At 40.6% G+C, this 13893-nt stretch overlaps 1 protein-coding gene across 1 annotated transcript in view; it reads left to right on the top strand.

Moving 5' to 3' along the window:
• NDST4 (N-deacetylase and N-sulfotransferase 4) overlaps positions 1–6156 on the top strand; it is a 108440-nt gene extending 102284 nt beyond the window's left edge. The window contains exons 14-16 of the mRNA XM_074823553.1: positions 271–381; positions 666–812; positions 5665–6156. Of these exons, the coding sequence (XP_074679654.1) occupies positions 271–381; positions 666–683 (129 nt within the window). The 3' untranslated portion in view covers positions 684–812; positions 5665–6156. The remainder of the gene's footprint in view (positions 1–270; positions 382–665; positions 813–5664) is intronic.
• Positions 6157–13893: the final 7737 nt, after the last annotated feature.

Raw genomic sequence — 13893 nt, 5'->3', positions numbered from 1 at the left:
TTAAGGTAATATTTTTTCATATTGACCCTGTGTTTGATTTGTAAAATAAACACACTGATTTTTTTTTTTTTTTTTAATTTTCACTGGGTTAATATTTTTAAAAATCAGAAACTTTTAATGAGCTTTGAATGACAGGAGATTAATTGCCCCCTCTTAAGAGCCCCTCTCTGGGAGCAGTGCATAGCTCTCAGGCGGGAGCATCTGCTGAAATCTGCCGTCACATGGGTTTACTTTTTTGACTGTTGTTGTGGTTTTTTTCCCCTTTCTCAGTCTCGAGCGTTTCTGTCAAGCTACTACAGAGACCACAACGTGGAGTTGTCCAAGCTGCTGCACAGGCTGGGACAGCCCCTGCCCTCCTGGCTGAGACAGGAGCTGCAGAAGGTCAGGTAGCACGCAAGGGCGGGGGACCCAAATAAGAACAATTTCCTTCACCTTCAAACCCCTTGCTTCTCCGACTCACTTGTGATCGTCAGTAGAGGACCTCATGAATAACGCTCTTTCTGTTGAAAAAAAAAACCAACCAACCAAAACCACAAAAGAATAAAAAAAACCCAAAACAATCCCGATAACTGTTTATATGCACGTGCTGACAGTTTTTAGCATCAACCCCTTTTGTCAGCTTCCAGGAAATAAAACAGAGCTACACGGCATTACTTTTTATCCAGACCAGGATTTGTGCATAGCCTAGTTCCTCTGTTCACCAGGAAGTACCAGAAACTGTGTGTAAGACGGATTGACTTCAGTGTACATGGCAAGTTGCAGTCTGTCAGGACACGAGCCAAGGATGGGAACATCTCTCGCTGGACTGTGAGGTTGGTCATCCACCGGGGTTTTTCCAAGTTTGTTTTTGCTGTTTTTTCCCCCAACTCTGCAAGTTTTCCTAATATTTTATAGGGGAATATTCAGCACTTTGCAGTCAGATCCCTAATGGTTAAGATATATGTAGTGTTAATGCACCATCACTGTTTTCTCCATAGAAAGAGGTGAACTAAATTCTCACCTAACCTGCTTCCCTGGGATTCTTGTAATAACTGATGACAGCCTGTGTTCTTTCTTCTGTTGTTGGTGGTTTTTTTTTCCCTTCACAACAAGATATATCCTGATTTACTGGAGTTGTGTGGGCTGTTGAGGTGCAAGCAGCGAGGTGGCCCTCCTCCTTCCAGATCTCAGTGAAATCCATTGCCTGTCTTTTGGACATGGCTACACTGCTACCCTGATAAGGTTTTTCATTGCATCTCTTGGGTTCCTACACTAGCTGGGACAGAACTCTGAGATGTGAAATCATATCAAATATTTTGTCTTAATGCCATAGGACTCCTTAAAATACTATCAAAACCTTTTAAAATCTAAGCAGGCCATGCAAGAAGCATACTGACAATAACCTAGTATCCATGATTTTGTTTCTATCTGGAAAACAATGTTTTTGCTCTGAAGCCTTCAAAGTAAGAGATTGAATTAGTCATTTAGGGTCTCTGTCTGCAAGCTATTACAGAAAAAATCTTTAATGACCAAAGGTATTTGTTAAGGTTTTTAAAAAAACCCTACAATCTGTTGAAGAATAAATCTGTTGAAGAATAGACATTAATGGAGTTGAAAGGACAAGCATATCCACTATATATCACATATTACATATATGATGCATATTTTTTTATGCCTGCATATCTACCTACTGTATATCTAGATCAGTCATACACTTAGTTTTAAATATCTGCTTTTTGTGCCCATAGGTAAATGAAAGGGTGGTTTACCAAAAATATGATATTATGAACCATGCGTTCTTCTCAGGTCTGTGTGGGCAAGGTTGACAAGACTGGGCAGAAACTCGCTGGGAAATTTAAGCTGAGGGCACAAATACCATTTAAGCATTTTAGCCTTGTAACACTTTCTCAAGAAAATTATAACCGGCAAAGATTTTCTACATGTTCTTTATGCAGCATAAAATGGAGTAGATTTTAGCTTTCAAACTTCCTCATGTTACTTCCTAGGCACAAGCCATATCAGGTGCTGCAGAGGCTTTGTGCTTTCCCCTCCCCATGAGTTTGATCATTACCTCCTAGCTCAGGAGACAGAACTGGATGATGGGGTTGCACCATGAATTCAGACTAGTGAGAGTGGAGCTCAGGGAGCACAGACTAGCCTCAGGGAGCACAAATCAGTGCACATCGTAGACTGTGGTATTCAAGAGCTCTTAAATTATCTTAGGCTTCAAACTAGTTGATACATGTAGATATCTATCTTAGAAACTCCTAAATCATGACACTGTCCACCAGGACCATGACAGCAGCTTATTTTGGATTGACAAGCCCAGTGCTTCCCAGAGCTATACTGGTGCCACCCATCCTACTCCCAGCTCAGCAACGGTGGCACTTGCCAGTGAGCATCCTCTGGACCCACCTCCCTCCACAGTGTTTCCCCTCACCAGGCCTCTATCACTTTTCTCCACCACTGCCAATCTGAACGTGCCTGGCTGCTTCCTCTCTCCACACCGTTCCAGCCCTTTTCTCAGTCCCAGCAGTGCTCTGGTCCAGGTCCGTCATCCATGCTAGGATCCAGCACTGCCCTCCTTGGTCCAGCACACACAACCCACAGGGTTACACAGAGGAGAGGCCTAGGTACAACCAGCACCAAGTCCCTGCATGGCCCCTTGTGCTCCTACTGTTCACGTTAGCCCTTGCTCCTTCTTCAAGACGACCCACAGCAAAGGTGGGAATAGGACAAGGGCAGGTACCCCCTGCCCAGACACTGCTGGCTGCTGCAGTATTATGACATGCCCAACCCTACCAGTGCTGCACCAGCCTATTCACACAAGGGTGTACATGAACATACAGGAAAGCCCAAAAGACAAGTATTGCCCAGTCTCAGGCTTGCTTTTAAATATTGAAATGGGATTCATCTCCCATAAGTGAGACATCTACTTTATTTTATAGCAATGAAGGGAAATAGCGCTTCTAGGACACTATTCATCTCCTCACAAAGCAGACTTCTTAAATGAGTGAGATTAATCTTGCCTCTTCCTCTCTATTGATTGTAAAAGGACAATAGACAACACATTCAGAGGAAGAGCTCAGCTGTATAGATCTAAAATTAGGTGAGCTGAAAAGGAGATGGTATTTTATCTTACAGCTCAGATTGTTGAAGATGAGAGGGAGCTGCAAGGGTCTGAGGGAAGGTTTTGATTTTGTTTTGTTTTGCTGAAGTAATTTTTCTAGTTCTTATATTTCAACCAGGAGGACTCTTCAAAATGTGCTAGGGCAAACTAAATGACAAAGAATTTTATGTGGGATTTTTTGGAGGGGGAGCGGGCAGGAAGTCAGTTATGTACTTTGTTGCAAATTCACACTCTTTTAATTTTTAGCACTGATAATGCCAAAGATGACTAGTCTGATGAGATTTTTTGATAAACGAGTCTTGGTCAGAGAATAATACCTAAGTCAAATATCTGATAAAATTTTATCTCTTAAGATGCATTAGAATTGGCTCATCATTAATTAAAAGATGATTTCATAAGTTCTTGATTAAAAGCTAAATAAACATTAGTTTGGTTTCAGAAGTTTTTCAAGGAAATGAGACAAATACCATAAAATCTGGAAAATTATTTCTTGTTCTTATTTTTTCATTTAGAAGAAAAAAGAGTTAAGTCTTTCCAACTCTCAGCTGTGTAATATCATTGTGTCCTTAAAACACACTGAATATTTTTATACCTTCTTGTTATTTTTTAAGTTTGAATGGGCATCGCATTTCCAAGAGATCTCATGTTCTATTGAAAACTGACATTTGAATTGATTTCATTATGTGTCATATAAAGATGAAATAACAGTATTTCAAAGTTTCATTCCTTCCACTTGTAATACAACCCATCAACACAGGATTTCTCTGGACCACCGTATTATAGAGGAGCCTTTGTGAACTAGCTGTAAATGATCTCAATTTCCTTTATGCCTTTCATATTGCTGACCATGTAATTGTTTGGATTCTTAAAGACCAGCAAAACAAATGCAATAAAAATGAAACATTTATTCATGGCAAGGGGGCTGTAGCTGGGAAAGATAATGCTGGCCCTTCTTCGCTATTCATAAGCTACAGGATACATCTCCACAATACCTCCATATGGTGCAGGCTATAAATCAATAGGAGTTTTACATACTGGAGGGCTGCAGCTGCAGTTTGCTCCCATTCCCCTGGAACTATGGATTTCTGCAGCGGTTTGAAGGTGCCTTGCCACACTGAAGACCTGACCTACTGCCCATGGAGACCAGTGGGAGTCTTCCTATTAATTCCAACAGACCCATTTGGCCTCCAAGAGCCAGTTTCACAAGGCATAATCTGTGTGGTTCAAGCATCACATAGCTGTATCACTGCTGGAAATCCATCACTAGTTTGATTTCTGTTACCGAGTGGTGATTTCTTCCCCCCACCTCTCTCAGTCAGTATTCTGCCATGGTTGGAGCTACAAGCTGTCCCCCATCTCCAGCATCCCATGGAGCTGTACCGCTTCTGGTCTCTGCTCCAACCTCCCACCTCACTGGCTAGAAAAAACAGAAAACCCTATGGGCCAGACATAGGCATCTATGGCAGCACATTTGATGATTAAGGCAGGACTTCAGCCCTCAGAAAACTAAGTTTGTATAACTGAGGTTGTCTTTGAGCGAGAAGCAATCAGAATGGAATCCAAAACCTTCTAAATTATGCATTGACGTCTCAAGGTCTAAAATAAAGTTGCCAGATTAACTGCTCATAGATGTTTTCTAATAAAACAAATTTTCTCTTTGATAGGGAACCAGACTGCTGAGTGTCCCCAAAACAAATTAAGATGGTGGAATTATAAATTCTTGGGGGAAGAAAATGTTGTGTAATGAAAGTGCTCATGGGTCCAGACTCTCTGATGTGATAATAAGGCAGTGGGGACATGCCCTGAATAGAAAAGCAGAAGCTGAACGTTTCCTCCTCTTCCTTCCCCCTCATCCTTTCCCTTCCCATTCATGTTAAATTTTGAGCCAGCATAGTGCATCTGAAAAGCACGCAATGGGCAGAGCCCGTGAGATGGGGGAACATCGTTCATCTCCAGAATGACTGGCCGAGAATAATCTGGGTGCAGGGTGCATATTTCCCTTAAGATGGACCACCTTAAAGTTAGACATCAAGTCCAAACTAGTAATTTAGTTTCCATCAGTAGCAAATTATGCTTATAATAGGTTTAAAATTGATGTTTGTAATAGCTGTGTGAGCATGTGACGGCTGTGTAAAACAGGTACAACGTAGGTACATAAATCAGCAGAGACTGTCTAATTTTATTGTAGTTAAGTAAGATTAATTTCGCCGCTAGTGTCAGGAGAAGCTCTCTTTGCACATGCAATTTAACTTTGCCCTTTTATCTCTCGGACTGCAGTGCCATCTCCCTCTTACCAGTAGATACTCTCTTTCTTAAAGAGCTGAAATCTCATATGAACACCTCACTGTATGTATCCTCATCAATATCAGATCATGAAACTTAGCTTTAACAGTTAGTCTGTCCATCACTATATTAGTTCATACATCTCTGCATATATCTGCCAGGAATTGTTGCTTCAGAGACTATTTTTATATAAGCATATGTTCTTGGGATAGGAATTTCCCTGTCAGACAACATTTCTTACATTGTCTTTCTTTTCTCTTTTTTCTTTCCAGTTCATCCTTTTAGTGTGACTGCAAAGGTGTGGACCTGTCTATGGATACGATTCCTTCACTACTATCCTATCTAGAAAAGCTACCAAAAATAAATAAGGATTTGCAAGTGACACAGATTCTGAAGTGTTCAGTGCTCCAGTGACTGGATAACTTTTATAAGACTTATTATCATTTCTGTAGTATTTCAGAACAAAACATCTTCTTTATAGAGCTGAGGAAAAACTTCACAGTCTTGCCCAAGCTCTTTTATTTTATTTTTTTTTTTTCATTCTTTCCCCTCCTACATGACAACAGCAAATCCAGTTGAACAAATACTTGGTGTTGAAGAAAAAGGAATCAAAATAAATTTTGATCACTCAAAGTAATTTTGTTGGGAGGGCGGTGAGGGAGGTCAAAGTCTGTATTTGCTGGAATTGTTTTAAAAAAATTGATGTGCACACACCTTATTATTGGTTCTTCTCACTGCACAGAATAAACACTTCTGATGATGTATTATAGAGAGTGCTTTTCTTCTTTCCTTAAATCCCCCTTCCAAAGGGAGCCAAAATCTGCTCTTCAATAACCTCTGCCATGTATTTCAAGTCGTGCACTGACTCACCCTCTCCTGCCTCAGCAACTCCTCGAGGCTTTCCACCATCCTCGACACAACTGCCCTGATGCCATAGGATCTACCACTCCAGCTGCACCAGTGCTGGGAGTGCCATTGACCTCATCCTCTGCCTCCCTTCTCCCCCACCTCCTGGGCAGGGAACATTAATTCAGGCAAGTCTGACACCTATAGGTTTGTTATGTGGCATAACATGCATTTATGGGCCTGCCTTTCAAAAGCATTACCTGCCTGCACTCAATGAGAGGTGTGGGGATTTGGACAGTCCCATGTAAGCTCTTTCTCTAATTATCACACCAGGTTTTTTCCTCTGGTCTGTTTGAGGAATCTTAAAAGGACCTGATTTCAGCTGATGCAAATTGCCTGGAAGATGGCTCAAACCATGCGCTCAGAATTACCAGCTACTGATTTTTTTTCCCCCTAAAATATCATGATGCTTCTACTTTTTATTATAAAATATTCATTTGTCTTACAGATCTATGTCAGAATGAGGTTAAATCATATCAAAGTCAGGGATTCTTAGTACAAACCTTACAGAATAGCAAATTACGCCTCACTAGAGCTTTTATCGTTAAGCAAATTAGAAATGACATTACAGACATCTTAATACCAGTTTTGGCTTCTTTCCAGATCTGCTTGATGCTTTCAGATAAGGGAGATATATTAGGTAAAATTTTCAAAATATTTTAGGACTTTAAGTGTGTTTTTTAAAAAAAAATATTTGTAGGCCCTTTGAAACTAAAATGCAATCAGCTTTCTATCATCATTATTTGTTATCAATTGAGTCAGACAGTTAGGCACTTTTAAAAGCCCTCACAGACATTTGCCTGTCTGCTGCTTTGGATCCCAAATGCCTTTATACATCTAAATGAAGACATTACTGAAAAAAAAAAAATCTATATAGCCAGTTTTTTCCTGTCATTCACAGATCCCTGTCCTTTCTTGGCCACCTCTTGTATTTCCTTTGTATTCCCTGGGTGGGAAAGGAAACCATGTGGAAATTGAGGCTGAAACCTGCCAGTGAACCTGAATGATATTTGCCTAAACCAGAAATCTTTCCAGGCTCAGTTGAGTTTCCTGCCTGAGCCTTATTTAGTAAAAATATAGCTGAGTTCTCCAAAAATTTACCACTTCTATTAAATTCATTAAGGTTTGTATTTTCCCTTCTAGCTTCTGGAATCAGACTCTTCCCTCCCAGACCACTGGAAACCTGGAAGCACTAAATAAACTTCTGAGCTCATCCATTTGTAAAAATGGCATTTTCTATATGCAGTTTATTAGAGGAAGACCACTTTTTCATGCACGTAAATATCCAAACTCCAGTTAGAAATTGATTTATAGAATTACAGAAATGAGTTCTACATGTGACTTATACTTCCATTCATGAAGAGTTAAAGACATCCTAGGGAAACCAGATTGATATTTGCATTTCAGTTAGCTGCAGCTGTTGAGTGGGGAGAAAAACATTTAAAATATCCAAATAAACCCATATCTGCCACTTCGGGTTTACAAAGCCGTTTGTCCTGATGCATCTAACTCTAAGCAAACATGAACTAGTTTTATAGTACTCCTATTTCTTTCGGAATAGGAATGTGACATGTTAATACATAAATCTGTTTTCATCACAGAAGGTCAACTAGCTTTATGAGCTGGTAGCTAGAATCATCCTGATTCTTTTCAGAGGTTATTTTCAGCCAGAGGAAGGTCAGCAGTGGGTGGAGTGGGATTCCTTAATATAACTTGCAATTCCATAAAATGCTATGGGGGTTGAAAAATGCGCTTTATAAATTGGAAGATAACTGCATGCCATTCAACTGACTTTGTACTTGCTACTTTTCTAACTGGTGTATGCTCTGCCGTCTTGCAAGAACTTATCTGTAAGACACATTCCCTATTGGGTAATTTAACTTCCCTTCATTGTATGATCTGAACTACAAGAAAGAGCTGGATATATGAGGAAATGAGTTTTTACAGGACTTACTCTGAGGAAGATACTTATTTACAGAATTTTTCTTTATTATGTTTTTGTTTCACTGTGTTTGCCTTGGCCAGGAGATCATCTCAGTATTAATCTGCATGCCCTCCAAAGACACACAATTCCCATTAGCATCAATGACAATTAAATATTCTCATGAAGGAGAGAATAAACCCACCAACAGAAAATGTTATTTAACGACATTGTAGTTACAGCACATCTTCCTGCAGAGCTTTGTGTAATCACACCAAGTAAGCAAAGAAAAATTGTTCTGCAATATGAAGTGTTTAAAATTTCATAAGCAATCTGGGTTTAAAAAAAAAAATGGGGCAAAAATCACCTTTCAGGTACCCCATGATGACTAGGGAATGAAGTAACACAGTGATTTTATTGATATGAAATTCCCCATGCACTACGTAGCTGGAGAGACGTTCAGATTGAGATCCAAAGCCAAACTTACTATTGCTCAGGTTCATTGGTAGGCAGGGAACCAGCAGCCCAAGGCACATTTAAAACAGCACACCACAAATTCATGATTTAAGAGGTCTCACATTTAGTGCCTTGGCTATGTTTGGCAGCCTGTATCTTTGTTATTGAGTGATTACCCCCCCATACAGTATCCAGATGTAAAAGTCACCAGAGCGGTTACTTAATGCTCATGTCTAATTCCATGGACTGAAGGTGGATCCCTTTCTGTGAGGGGGCCCTCTGATCTGCTCCACAGAGTTGGGAAGGAGATCAAAAGCCTAGCAAGTCACTGAGAGTTATCACGTCTACTGTTACATGAGATTTCTGTACTGCACATGGCAATAAAAAACAGTATGAACTGAAGCAAGGGCATTTTATACCAGAAAATAAAAACATGTATTGAAATAGTCTTCACTTATATTTGTTTATTATACAGATACACAGGGCTCATGAATTTTTTATTTAAGGAGAAAGTTTTCTGTCTTAGATATTTGTCATTTTCTCTCCTCCTAAAAGGTCTTCTTCCTTGCTATACTGTAGACTGTTTCCCCTCCATTTCTTCTTACCTACCCACCCTCCTTAGGGCTACTTCTCATCATCAAGACCTACTATTTCACCTGTAAATTTCAATACCAACTGAATTTCTTTCTGTATTAATTTCTTCTGCTCCTAGCTTTCACAGAGGAAAAAAACCGCAAAACTCCCAAATAAGCATCATCTTTCATTTCCTAAACCATACTCACTTTAATTACTTTTAAATATCCTAGTTAATTAAGAAAATGTGTACTAGGAGTGTGGTGAGGTTTTCTTTGATGTTGCTAGATTTTCTGCATTATTTCCACTTTTTTTCCATTGTTCAGATGTCCAGTACCAATTCAGGGAAGCTACTCTGTTATAAAGCAAGGCAGAGTTGGATGACACCATGTGTAAATCTGCCATCATTAATTTGGGAGCTGCCACTAAATTATAAATTGTCATCTTAAGTAGGAAGGACATTTTTATGGATCCCGGTTCATCCTCTGAAGACTTCAGCTATTTCCAGTAACTGCCACACAGAACATACTAAAATTTGTCAGTTGCTTGGAAGAGAAGAGAGTTGAGCCTGGAGACTTAATTCCCTTCAATCTTCTTAAAAGATAGAATCCAATACCTCAAGATAAAAATATTGCCAGCTTAGGAAGATACAGGGAGATGATCCAAAGAAGCCAGGACAATCAGAATGGACAAGCACCTTAGCACAACACTAAAACTCATTTTTCCAGAGGTCAGATGCACAGCCAGGAAGACACCTCTTTTCTTTCGCTCCATGTCAAAAGGTCTGGCTGAAGAAGAAATATTTCAAGGCTTGCCTGGATCACTGTAGGAAGCTATAGTGTAAGTGCTATAACACAGACCATGTTGTCATGGTCTTTCTAAAGCCCATTTCACAGGAAGCAAATTTTTTTCCCCCCACATGGGACAAGCTGAGATACAAAATTTTGACAGACATGTTTTATATTGGTGACATCTTGCAACAGTGTTTTTGCTCTGGCGTGGGAAACATCTGTATAATGGAGAATTTTTACGACCACAGGAGCCTGCTTGGCAGCTGAAGGTTTTAGTGCAGATCCTAAATCATTGTTTCTGTAGTACTGCAGATTTTTTTTTCTAGAATAGCTCTATATTTTCATAAACCCCAAGTACTCCTGCTTAAGTCTTAACACATTCACGTAATGGAGCCAACCACTAATCAGGCAGTGAGGTAAATTGTTCAATGAGACAAAACATCCAAAATCACAGAATCATACACAAGTAACCACATCCACTCCAGTCCTGTTGGAGAGGGGTGTGTGGCGGCCAAGCAGTGATCCCACAGGAAAAAGTTGAACCCACCCTCCTGCTGCAACTAGTAAGAGAAAGCTACTCACACTCTTTGAACCCCAAAATGAATGTGCTCATGCCCTGGGCTGGCACAGAGCTGCTGTAGCTGGTCCTCTGCTCCAGCAGATTATTGCATGTTGAGTCAATAAATGAGCTTAGAACAGAAGAAGAAACCAGAAAAATAATCTGAAGGTGATTATGTAAATCAGAAAAAAATGCTTATTTTAAAGGAATATCGTTAAGGAAGATAATTGGGTGTCCTCTTGGAAATTTCAGCTGTGTTTATAAAATTTACACAAAGACCTCACTGGCTTTACTGCTCTGACTTGTCTGAAAACTAGAGCTTTTAGAAATTGTCAGAAAACTACATGCTGTGAAATTCATCACCCTTCTCGCTGCAGTCAGTTGCTGATACAGCTGCATACAGACCTGTCGATGCTATTTTCATGGCAGTCATTATACTGTTTCTTTGTAAATGAGAAATTAATTTTTGTCCTCCTTCAGAAAGGCCACCCCAGAGAATTAACCACCTCCAGAGACACGCTGGAGGGAAGGGATGCCATCCAGAAGGACCTTGACAGGCTTGAGAGGCAGGCCCATACAAACCTCATGAAGTTCAACAAGGCCAAGTGCAAGGTCCTGCACATGGGTTGAGGCAATTCCAAGCACAAATACAGGCTGGGCAACAGGTGGATTAAGAGCAGCCCTGCAGAGAAGGACTTGGGGGTATTAGTGGATGGAAAACTGACTATGAGCCAGCAATGTGCACTTGCAGCCCTGAAAGCCAACTGTATCCTGGGCTGCACCAAGAGAAGTGTGGCCAACAGGTCAAGGGAGGGGATTCTCCCCCTCTACTCTGCTCTTGTGAGACCCCACCTGCAGTGGGGTGTCCAGGTCTGGAGCCCCCAAGGGGGACCGGCTCGAACAGGTCCAGAGGAGGCCATGAAGATGATTGGGGGGCTGCAGCACCTCCCTTATGAGGACAGGCTGAGAGAGTTGGGGTTGTTCAGCCTGGAGAAGAGAAGGCTTCAGGGAGACTTTAGAGTGGACTTCCAGTACTTAAAGGGGGCTACAGGAAAGCTGGGAAGGGACTCTTTATCAGGGGGTACAGGGATAGAACAAGAGGTAATGGTTTTAAACTGAAAAAGGGTAGATTTAGATTAGATACAAGGAAGAGATTCTTTACTGTGAGGGTGGTAAGGCACTGAAACAGGTTAGCCAGAGAGGTTGTAGCTGCCCCCTCCCTGGAAGTGTTCCAGGCCAGGTTGGACGGGGCTTTGAGCAACCTGGTCTAGTGGAACGTGTCTCTGCTTATGGCAGGGGGGTTGGAACTAGATGATCTTTAAGGCCCCTTCCAACCCAAACCATTCCACGATTCTGTAAATTAAGCTCTGAGGAGAATTAAGCATTTACCAAAAGCCCACTCTTTTCTCTCTATTTCCTAGTCTTCTATAAGACATCATTTGACAAAATACTGAATACTAAAGTAGAAATATCCTTTGCAGACTTGTCTTTCCCATGGACCTATTTAATACTTGCACATTAAATCCATTTTTATTTTACTCATTAAACAAGAAGAATTTTGAACACTTAAAACTGACACAATGAAGACACTATAAAATTTGGTAATGTGCAATAAAACTACTTTCATAAATGCCCAACCTTAAGTACATCCATTTTCTGGTTTTCTTCCAATAATAAGTTTTGCACTCTTGCACCTTCAATTATAAAGATTAGAGCCAATTTAAAATGACTCGTTTGTCCACAGATAATTCCATTTCATTTTGGCTGCCATTTTCATTTGCCACCTGTTGATTAATTATATTAATAATGTATTCCTTCACAGCTTTGTTGTTTTACCAATAAAAGACAAGTTGAATTCTGGGACAGATACCCATCCTTCTTCTGTGTAATAAAAGGGCAAAGAAAAATGCTACAGTTTCAGGTGTCTGGGTTACAGAAATCTTTCCCATGACCTGCAGAGACTGAGCACTGCAAGAAAATATCTTCTCACACCTGAGTCAGAAAGCTAGGAGATCCAGTTTGGACTAGTCACTTCCTTTGCTGCATTGCTATTAATCAGTACCATAGTTAGAGATGTGTTAATGAAGAGGAGACCATAAAACCAGCAAGAAATTTTTGAAATCCATAATGAAAAGGAAATGACTAACACATCCTGAAACAGAAAGCACTTCTTGGAGAGACGATTTTGTCTACAGTAAAGAAAAAGTCTTGAGTCCTAGGAAACAGGCTCAGGAAAACCAAGCCCCCTAATTGTCACGTTAAAGCCAGCTGACAGACCTGATACGTGTGGCATTTCCCAAATAAAAAAGCATATTTGAATCTATCCTCACAGCAAACAGGCTTCGTGAACTTTGTTAGAAGGTTAAGCTTGTGTCTAATTTAAGAGGCAAGTGCAATGTATTATTTTAGCAAGTGAGAGTAGGAAAAAATTGGCAGCATGAAGTACAAGTCCTCAGCAAAGGGAATTTAGTGGCAGACAAATTAGATGTCCTATCTTAAGAGGTACTTTTACAGGGACTAGATCAGAGGAGCAACTGCCATGATTAAATACTCCATATTATTAAATGTTTTCGCAGTGTTGGAGGAGGGAGCTGGTTTCAGACATGAGCCAGCCTGCCAGAAGCAAAATCAGCTGGGCAGTTTCACCAGGTATTTCCATTGATACAGGAGCTCCTGGGATCCACGACATGCATCACACGTAGAGCTGCAGACAAGGGAGAACCCTGGAGGTCCTGACCCATCTGATAGCTTGCAAGAGGGGTGTTTCAGTTGTAGACTTCCTAGGAAAGCCAAAGCTGGTTTTCACCATCAAGCTCTACTCCTTCCAATGTGAGACCTACACTATGTATGCCTCGCTGTAATTAGCTCAATGAATCCCACCATCACTCACCAGCTTCTCAAAATAATCAAAATCTGTCGGAATTCAAATCTGATTTCAAAAATGCTTCTCTGAAGATGGAATCATTTGGGGTATAAAAGCGTAATATTATTACAGTGGTAGAGTTTAAATGCTTTCCCTTAGCTGCCAGATCAAAGATGACAGCCAGCACAATAATCGGATCCCTGCAGCACAGCAGTCAGATCAGGCTGGAAATGTTTTGGAGGAGCCTCCTGAAAACTTGGAGGAGCCTCAAAACCCAGCCATGCGGCCACGGGTACAGCTGGGGCAGAGGAGGACCACATCTAGATCTGCACTTCTAGCACTACGGGAAAGAAAAAATAGGACTCAAAGGAAAAAGCCGCATTATAATCTCAAAAATCCCAAATCACCACTTTGGGAATAAGCAGCGTAACA

The sequence above is a fragment of the Strix aluco genome, chromosome 4 (genome assembly GCF_031877795.1).
Source record: "Strix aluco isolate bStrAlu1 chromosome 4, bStrAlu1.hap1, whole genome shotgun sequence".
Taxonomy (NCBI): Eukaryota; Metazoa; Chordata; class Aves; order Strigiformes; family Strigidae; genus Strix; species Strix aluco.
This window is presented reverse-complemented; position numbering and strand designations above follow the sequence as displayed.